This window comes from Tasmannia lanceolata, unplaced genomic scaffold (genome assembly GCF_043159265.1).
Source record: "Tasmannia lanceolata isolate RefF3 unplaced genomic scaffold, GAP_Taslan_0.1 ptg000012l, whole genome shotgun sequence".
NCBI classification, from domain to species: Eukaryota; Viridiplantae; Streptophyta; class Magnoliopsida; order Canellales; family Winteraceae; genus Tasmannia; species Tasmannia lanceolata.
In genome coordinates, this window is record NW_027518689.1 from 52224430 (window position 1) to 52234525 (window position 10096).

General features: G+C 39.1%; 1 protein-coding gene across 4 annotated transcripts; it reads right to left on the reverse strand.

Moving 5' to 3' along the window:
- Positions 1 to 4194: 4194 nt before the first annotated feature.
- LOC143888444 (uncharacterized) lies at positions 4195 to 9570 on the reverse strand. Of its 4 annotated transcripts, XM_077392870.1 has the most exons (3): positions 9346 to 9570; positions 8417 to 8745; positions 4195 to 6828 (listed from the first exon to the last, which is right to left on the reverse strand). In XM_077392870.1, exon 3 carries the CDS (start codon positions 6661 to 6663, stop codon positions 4711 to 4713), a length of 1953 nt encoding a protein of 650 aa, XP_077248985.1. In that variant the 5' UTR covers positions 6664 to 6828; positions 8417 to 8745; positions 9346 to 9570; the 3' UTR covers positions 4195 to 4710. The 4 variants fall into 4 exon arrangements, with proteins under 4 accessions (XP_077248985.1, XP_077248986.1, XP_077248987.1 ...); XM_077392871.1 differs by lacking the exon at positions 8417 to 8745; XM_077392872.1 differs by lacking the exon at positions 9346 to 9570 and having other exon boundaries at positions 8422 to 9307.
- Between the last annotated feature and the right edge of the window lie 526 nt (positions 9571 to 10096).

Sequence of the window (10096 nt, forward strand, 5' to 3'; positions counted from 1 at the left end):
ATGTGGGAGTCTCGTGCACTGGGCCGCCCTTTTTTTATACTTACTAATACAGCATGATTTCTAATATGAGAAGATATTTGACAATAAAATTTTAGTATAGTAGTTAGGGACTTGCAGGAAATTTTTTCAAAAAGAACTTTTTGGCCATTGCATAAATTTTATTGACTATTTGGAAATATGGAGATGATATTCACCCACGCACCCCCACCAAAAAAGAAGAGATAAAATCCCCCCCTTTAACAGCTTCTGTGAGAATGGTTCAATGCTTGAGGATAACCTTTGACGTTTTTATTTGCATTTAAAACTTAACGAATAACGTTAAAAGGGGGGATTTTATCCATCGTGGGGGGAAAATATCATTTATCATGGAAATATTTTGCAGATAAGGGATTTACCGGGGAAATCCCATGAAACAAAGAGGATCAATTCTGTTGTAACCCAGGTTTTAAATTTCTACCCAAATCCGAAATTTCGGGTTTCGGTGGAGAACGAAACCGAAATCGCGGTAACTCAAAACGTTAAAAAATTTCGACCGAAATTTCAGGAAAATCCCAAAAAATCATGAATTTAGATGTTATTTAATATTCTCCCAAAATTTAGGGCGAAATTACCGAAATTTTAGGAGAAGATAAAATACGACTTTTATAGTTCTTCGTCCGAAATTTCGGTCTCGGTGAGGACCGAAACGCATTCCGAAACCGAAATTTAAAAACTTGGTTGTAACCAGAACTTGGAACTTCCGATGTCAATCGTACATTTTTTTTTTTTTTGAAATGGCAAGTCAATCGTACATTGATGTCTTACTACTGGGCATGTTTGGCAACCATGAAAAAAATATTCCATGGAATAATAGTGGGGCCAGTTGTGAGAGATGGGCGGAAAGACACGAGAATCTGAGAGGGGAGCTTGAAAGGCCCCTGAAAACAGAAAAAATATAATTTGTAGTGTATTTTTTTACTGGGTTTTTGGGAAAATTTCATCTCTCTCCATACTCTGTCCACTAGCACCCTCTCTAGTTTCTCTCCCTCCCTCCCTCCCTCCTAAGCTTGTCTTTAACAGTTGGGTCCACGGATATTCCATGAAAATAATATTTCATGGTTTCCAAACATGCGGTTTCCAAACATGCCCATGATGTTTTCCATCATTCCAGTCTTTTAGTGATGAACATATATTGCAATGAAGATGACATTGCCATGCCATAAAACAGTATAGAAGAGAAATAACCCAGCCTGTAGGAAGCTCAATTAGTGACAAAACGGTGGTGTCCTCAGTCCTAACAAGATGAATCTGTATAAAAGAGAAATAGCCCTGCATTACTATTTTTTTCGAAGATGAGAGAACCATCAAACCAGTGGACCCCACCCAGATGCTTAAAAAGACCTAAACCACAATGGAAAAAAGTCCTTCAGCCCTGTTATCTGTATGGTGATGCTGGACCAACCCATTTCAGTTCATCATGATTCATGAATGCCCAGAAACAACCTCATTTCTTTAGCTGGGATAAGACTCCAAATTCTGCATGTTTAATTGCAACATATTCTGATGGGTGTATGAGGAACTAAAAAGACCTTTCATTCCCCTGTTTTGAGGATGATAATGCATGATCAAACATTGCTTGCTGCATTGAGTTGTGGCTGATTCCAAGACCAGCGAATCCCTGTAAGTATGTGATGGGGGCCATATTTTAACTTTTAAGTGTGTTTTAGTTGTCTTTTAAGTCCTTAAGTAATGGTAGGGATATTAGAGTCTTTTTACATCAAAATAGCTTGCTTGTGTTCTTTGAGTTATGTATGGTTTAAAGAGGCCCCACATGTGTATTACGGGATTTTTGAGTAGGAAGCAAGCAACATGGGGTTTTCGCCCAAAAGTATTGGTTTTTTCTTTTGGGTTTTAGAACTTTCTAGTTCTCTTCTTCCTTCTTATATATTGTAAGCCTTCGAGCACTTTGAAAAAAAGAAAAGAATGCTATGTTATGTTATGTTAAGTTGATTTGATGAACTCTCATTATCATGCCAATCAACATATTCGACGGGGTCGAATCTTTTCAAGCGGGGGAGAATGATGGGGGGGCACATTTTAATTTTAAGTGTGTTTTAGGTGTCTTTTAAGTCCTTTAAGTTACGGTAGAGGTATTAGAGTCTTTTTAGATCAAAATAACTTGTTTTCTTTGAGTTATGTATGTTTTAAAGAGGCCCAACATGTGTATTACGAGAATTTTGTGTAGGAAGCAAGCAAGAGGGTATTTTCCTCCAAACGTACTGGTTTTTTCTTTAGGGTTTTAGAACTTTCGAGTTCTCTTCTTCCTTCTTATATATTGTAAGCCTTAGGGCACTTTAAGAAAAAAAAAAAGAATGTTATGATGAATGAATAAAAAGATTTGAAGTTTTTTCCTCTTGTGTGGATGTGATGTCTACTCCTTGCAAAGGTGCTATGCCTTGATCTTCCCTAAGGTGCGCTACCTAGGAACCCCTTGATGTGATGCCTTGGGTTTTTAGTTGGTCTCTTCCAACCTTTCTATATCTCTTTTACGTTTACTTTTTTTCTCTCTCCTCTTTTAGTTTTTCTAGCATTAACCACCTTCCCCAAACCCTAAGCCTAACTTGCATTTTTCTCTTCACCTATCCTCTACCCAAAACCTTTAGAATACCCATAAAAAGTTTCAACGAAACATCATTTAAATCCATTCCTATCCCGTGTCTCTCTCATTTTGTCCTAATACTCATTTTATACCTTCCCGGCATATGTCTGCACCCATCCAAACCTATCATAAACCTTGTAGGAAATTTCCCCTAACCTAATCACCTATTTTTGGACCTAAGCCCTTGATTTTTACTCATCCCTTTCATCCATATTTCCTCCCACCATAGTCTACACCACCCCGGCATCCTTCGAAAACCTTCCGACTTATGTCTGCATACTTCAAAACCTACCCAAAAGCCCTATTCGGGGTCCAGAATCTTCCTCATAGGCATATTGCAATTGTTTTGAGACCTTGTGAGATTTGTATGTTGGCTTGGAATGCACTTTAGTGGGGTTGTATGGACCCATCTTGCATCAGAATTGGTATTGGAGAGAAATATTATTTCTAACTTTCGATTGTCCTGCAACAGTATGCATAGCTTACCAGTGAGAGCTGAGTGCAACCTTCATACCAGAACTGAAGTAGAGTACAGATAGTGTTCTGTGTTCCATCCATGAGTAAATAGGCAGATGATCAACTAATGGAGAAGACAATTTTCAGACTGGAATTTTAGAGGGGAATAAAAATAATCTTCCATCCATGGCTAATGTGATGATCAACATACAGAAAACCCATATCAGATTAGTCTATCTTCTCAATTGATGAATCATTTTAATGCAAGCAATCAACAATACTACAAACAGGCAGTAATGACAGGATGAGACCTTAATCAATGTTTGATGTGTGCACAATGAAAAGCACTACGTATATGTTTTAGTTGAAGAGATTCTATGATAGTGTTCTGTTACGGCCGACATGGCCCCCAAAAAAGAAAAAATATTGAAAACACAAAAAGGGGCAAACGCTTATCCGTAACTCAACAGGTCAGCTCCCCCTCAAGTTGGCATCATTCATTGCTGCTCCTTGGAATTTGCTTACAAGAAGGGCTAATTGCTTACTAAGATCAAGGATTTCAAAATTAAAGTAGGCTAGTCACCAAGTTCCCAGGCCCAATGTCTTAATATTAATTTTTCCGCATGTACGGTAGAGTAATATCACAATTGTATGATTTATCTAACATATATGCATGTCTGTGAAGTTTGTGTTATTCTCACATTGTCAACATTCAAAGCACCATATCAACATCCAAAGCATCATATCACAAGGCTATTTATCCGTACACATCTGAACCATATCAACATTCAAAGCATCATATCATAAGATTGTTTATAAGTACTCATCCAGGTCTGTGAATAGCTGTGTCACTGCATCAGGCAGTTTCGTGACCCAACCAATGTTTTTAGTGGTGTATCCAACATCATACCTGCCTTACGAGATACATGACAGAATCAACAGAAATGGAAATAAATACTTTTACGCACAGCAAATGTGTAGTGAATATGAATTAAAAACTGAAGATGTCACCAACTTCTATTGCAGTACTACAGAATGCAACAAAAAATTTAGATGATTCACATTCAGGAGAAGCCTTACTGAGGTAAACATTTGTAAAGTAAAGAAGAAGACAATCCTTATAAAAAAAGCAAAATATTACACGATTTCAAGCATAATAATTGCCAAAATATCTATGTATCTAAAATATTTGACTTATGAAGAAGCACTGCACTCTAGTACAAAAATCAGTTAGTTACTTGTACAAAGACAGATGGCCAACCAAAAGCTTGCCACTATTTCCACACCCGTTATCCCTTATCGCAATACACAAACCACAAATGGCAGTGATTAATGCCTGAAATCAAGAAATACAATAGTGCTGTAACATACATTACCTTTAACACTGAATTGAGTGAACATTCTGGGAAGGTATCCATCTCAAGAGCTCCCTGATCCAGAATATCAGACAGATCTTTGGTACAAAGTAACAATAAAAGCCGTTGTAAGAAATAAAAATTGCTCTCTCTGTAACTAATTCTATCTGTGAAAATAAAATAAACTCCCATTTTAATGGGCAGAAATAATCTCCTGCCAAAGTTTCAATCAGATCCATGGCATTATTGTAAGGAGAACAATTAATCAGTATTTTTCTTGCTCCTAAAGTTCTCCTTCAATGCCGCAAACTTCTTCTTGCACTGGTTCACTGTCTTCCCAGGAACTGCAGTGGCAACTCGTTCCCAACGCTGGCTGGTCTCCTTAGGGAACGTTTTTAGGGCTTGAATGAGTGCCCTTTCTTGAGTAGCAGACCATACATCTTGTTCAGTGGCCGAAGGAACACCATTTAGGAGTGGTCCATCGTCTGGAATATGGTGACTCTCACCACTGCCAGAAGGCTGCTCCAGTGCCGTTTTAGGAGCACCATTAGCAATCTCATTGGAAGCCACACCTTCCAATTCATGTCTGTTTGTAAGAGGTGATGCAATGGACTGTGCGGGCTTTCTCTTTTCAAGGAAGGAATCGAAAGCTTTCGCAGAGTCGGGCTTCTGGAGAAGAACCGTTTTTGTTGCCTTAAGAATCTCTTCTACAGATCTTCCACTACCAATGTACTCTGAGATAACTTCCCACCTCCGAGATGTCCCCTTCGGATATTTCTGCATGCCTTTTCTCAACATGTCAACCTCTTCTTTGCCCCAAGGTTTCTCTTTCTTCTCATAGCTACTTAACGGAATGTTCGTCTTGACCTGTGTAGCGGCCCCATTTTCATTTAGACCTGACACTGGACACCCATTTTGCTCCAGGTTCTTTGTCTTATCCCTTCCCAGTGTATCACTCAACAGTTGGGCCCGCTGAATCACTTCTCCGTATTCAATTTCATCACATAGTCTCCTTAGCTGCTCTGTTTCAAGAGACATGCATAAACTCTCCACGTCATTCTCAGAGAGATTAAGCAAGTTGTTGGATACTACAGGCACTGATAGAGTGCGTAAGCGACTCCTTTCTTTGCGCAAAAGTTTTTTCTCTTTTTCCTTCAACTTCTTCTGATTCAGAGCAGCCTCACCTGCCCGCTTGTCATCCTCCTCTTTCTGACGCCGCTCCTCTTCGGCAACTCTTGCAGCCTCTTCCTCTTGTAGCTTCTTCGCCAAAAGCTTGGCCTCCTTTCTTCTCTGTTTTTCTGCTTTTTCTTCTTCCTTCCTCCTAATAATCCTCATGTCTCTCTTATAAGCATTGTCGACAAGAGCACGTATGCGTACATATTCTTCCTTCCGTGCCTTTTCTCTAAGCTTTGCATTCTGCCTCTCCATCCATCTTTTATGGTCGCGAGACTCAGCTTGCTCAAGCTCAAATTCATCTGCATGTGGGAACTCTCTCCAGCTCTTAAAACTATACCAAAAATTATAGAAGCTGTCCACTTCTGACAATGGAGTATTCTCTTCGCCTAAAGATGGAACTGGTTGGTTAACAGACCATCGCCCATTCCTCATAAAAGCCGGACCAAATACCTTGAAGAAGTCCTGTGGAGCACAATCAGCCGGGATTTCATCGTCAAACTCGTCCGTAGAGTCATAAATCCTTCTTTTCACAGGGTCTGTGAGAACCTCATAGGCTTCTTGGATGGATTTGAAATGATTCTCTATTTCGTCCTTTTTTGCTTGCTTTGCGGACTCGGTTTCCTCGGCGAGAAGGAGAGCGGCCTGTTTGTCAGGATGATGTTTTAAGGCAGTCTCACGATAGCATTTTCTTATCTGTTCCTCAGTGGCGAGAAACCGTGAATGGCCCAATCCTAACAATGCATAATGGTCATGCTGCTGGCCTTCAGCACCCGATTTCTTTCTCCCTTTACTGCTATATGAATCTGAAGATGGCAAATAAGCACGATTTTTATCATCTGCCACACTCTGATCATCTGAATCAGCATCTTCTTCCTTAAAGAAACCACTACGTTTAAGTGCAGCAGAATGAAATGCATGTCCAGCAGGTTCAAAATTCAAAGCCTTCACAGGATGGCAGTTTGATGAAACATAGATTGGCTCTCCATCAACAATCTCTTCCAAATAAGTAATTAGCCTGAAGTTCATTTGGGTATCCATAATATTTACAGAAGAATCTCCTTACACACAAAAAGTTGACCAGGTGGGAAAGTCTGTAACTTCAGACAGAAACAATGTAAACCCCACAAAGTCTTCAGTTTTGCAACCTCAAACATAAACAGTCACCCCAACTCTATATCAGACGCACAATCTGTCTGATTGCACCTGCATTTTAGAAAGATGACGATCAGGATCCAGAAACATTATAAAAAAGTCATAATATAATAAATTCTATGAAGTCCAAGGTTACAGGCCGAAAAATCTAAGAATTTGTGTACATAAAAAAATTTCTGCTAAAATTGAATATCCTTCCATACAGAACACAAAATGTTTCGAACATAAATAAACCCACACATTGCCATTAAAAAAAAAAGAAGAAACCCACACATCATTGTAACAAGCAGGCTCCATATTATAAACAATAACCATGTCAAGAAAGCCTCTCAGATATGGATGTTAAACACATAAGCACAGGTGGGTTTTAGAATTTTTTATTTTTTAGGTATTATTTGTATAATACAGTATTTAAATAATTCTAATCCATTCCTAATAGTTTACAATTCTAGATATGTTTACTAGTTATGCTTTTTTGAACTAAAAATAACACTCATATATGGGCAGTATACATTCTAGATATGTTTATCAGTCATGCTTTTATGAACTAAAAATAATACTGATATAACTTTATGGGCATGTCAGCATACCGGTTTTCCACAGTCTTCATGACTGACACTGACAAACATATAGGTGTCGAAGCTATAAGGCAACACAAAAAATAATCAAAGCCATTTTTCAATTGGCAGTTAAGTTAAATTCTAGTTGCATCCATCTAGATGATAACCTTTATTTAGACAGCTCCTACCGCGAGACTACAATCAGAATTTTTGTGGTAAACCCTTCACTCACAACAGAACTAATCACCTAAAAACATAGTTAAAAGGCTAGAAATTGAGACCCAACAGACCAGGTCCACAGACCAAGTCTGACTTGGCCATCTCATGGCCGTTCTATTTTCTATTTAAACTTCTCTATTCCAACTCACTGAGCATTGACTCACGGTCAATCAACTCCCACGTCTCAGCCGAACAAACAACTCACCTAGGGTACGATTAAATTTAGGGCGAGTAATGGCGATTCTAAATTATCATTCACACTTATGGAAAGGCCACACACTAATTACGCAAGAACCCAAATAAACATAACAGAAAATCCAGAACAAAAAAATATGCAACATTAGGAGCATGAAATAACAATCAAAATCATAACTCACAACAAAAAGCCAAATCACCATCCAACAAACCTAATACTAATTATCGTCGACATAGTCAGGGACAGAGGAAATTATTCACAACATAACAACAAATACATGAAACAGGACAATATTCAATCCAAAATAACAAACTCAAACAGAAAATAAAATCCCTTAAAATTCCATCTTAAATTTCAACACTGCAACCATCGGAACAAGAAAAGAAGCAAGAACTGCATATCTCAACAAATCAAATAAGAAAAACAAACCCACATCATAAGACAATTAGAAAAACAAAACCCTGAAAATCCTAATCTTAAGTTTCAACACTGCAGTCATAAAAATAACAAATGAGACCAAAAACCCACATCCCAAACAAACAAATCCAATAAGAAAGAAACCCTCATAAAATAAAACTATGAAAGCCAATCAGAAAAAAAAAGAAGCATAAATGCTAAATTTCAACACAGCAATCATGAAAACAAGATGCGAAATGTTATGTACCTTACCGATACGCAAAAAGCTCCAGAGCTGACAGAACGCGTTAGGCAAGGCCCTTTAAACTTGTCTCATACCTAGGCGGGCCCCCACTCAGGACCATAACATACCACCACGCTTCCGAATCCGCCGTCCTCGGCGGCCCACTCTGTGACGGCTTTCACTCTAGCCTTTTTTCCAGGTAGCCCTTTCCACAAGTCGCCCCTTCCGCGGTGGCCCACTCTGTGGCAACTTCACTCTGACGGCTTTCACTCTGGCTTTTTACCAGGTAGCCCTTTCCATGTAGTCCTCTCCACAGGTCGCCCCTTCCGTGACTCGAACACGGGACGTGGTGGCTGCTCTGATACCAAGTGTTAGGTACCTTACCAATAAGCCAAAAGCTCTAGAGCTGATGGAACGCGTTAGGCAAGGCCCTTTAAACCTGTCCCATACCAGGCTGGGTCCCACCCAGTCCCATACCTAGGCGGGCCCCCACTCAGGACCATAACAAGAAATAGAAAACAGTCATCCCAAAACAACAATTTCAACCAAAGAAACAAAAACCTCATCAGGAAACAGCAAAATCAAGCCGAAGGTCTCAACTATCATACGCTAATTCAATCAGAAACGCCACCGAGCAAGAACCCAAACATAGCTTCAACAATATAATCGGGAGAAGAAAAACACACACACGCACACGCGCACACAAGCGCAAAAAAAAAACACAGAAGAGCCACATGCCAGAACACCAAAATCGATTAAAAAAATAAAACAAAACCCCAATCCCAATTTTCACAACACGTCCACCATCAAGCACATGAACAAGAAAAGTCGCAGATAAGATCATCATAAGATAAAGCATAATATTGGAGCCAAAATAAAGGCTCCGATAGATCACGATTCTATATGTCAAAAAAGATAAATTAAAAGGGGGAAGAGATTCTGAAGCACTTTACCTGGTAATCAAAGAAGCCCAGATGCCAATAAGTCCCAATGAATCGAAGATGAGCAGAAACGAAGACACCAAGCTACACTAGGGCACGAGATGTAAGGAAAGAACAGTAGAGAAGGGAAATCAGAGACAAGGAGAGACCGCCTGAAAAGGACTCTCTGCCTCTCTGGTGCAAAAAATAGCATTCGGCACGAGATAAAAGTTGGCCGGTGCAACTATGAATTTTAGGGCAGAAGGATATGATAGGCATTATAGAATAAGAAGGGTAGCAACATGTCTATCTGGATTTATGTAATTATGCTTATGGAGTTGGAATGGGTGTCCTATTCCGATAGTTTAGTTAAAAAATGAATGGAATGAAGGGGCGGAAATGACACCACGGCAGAATTAAAATGGGAAATGCTAGAATATGTTTTCTGGTCCAAGAGGTCTCTTATTCCAATTCTTCAAATGAAAATTTTAATTGGATTGTTAATTAAATCTTGGAGAAGAATACATTCGGCCCTTGTTATCTTACCCAGGCTACCCCTGTAAAAGGAGGAGTAGTCATAAATATGCTAGAGTGGGGGCCCGAAGGAGAAATGAAAGTATTCATATTGTTTCCCTTAAATTTTTTATTTTATTTTTTTCATTCCATATGCAGAAGAATTGGAATAGGGATTGTAATAGGATGCGGATTCCGATTCTTGATTTTGCAATCTAAGCGCAACCATAAGGTGCATTTGGATTGCCAGATTAGGCATTGGAATCGACAT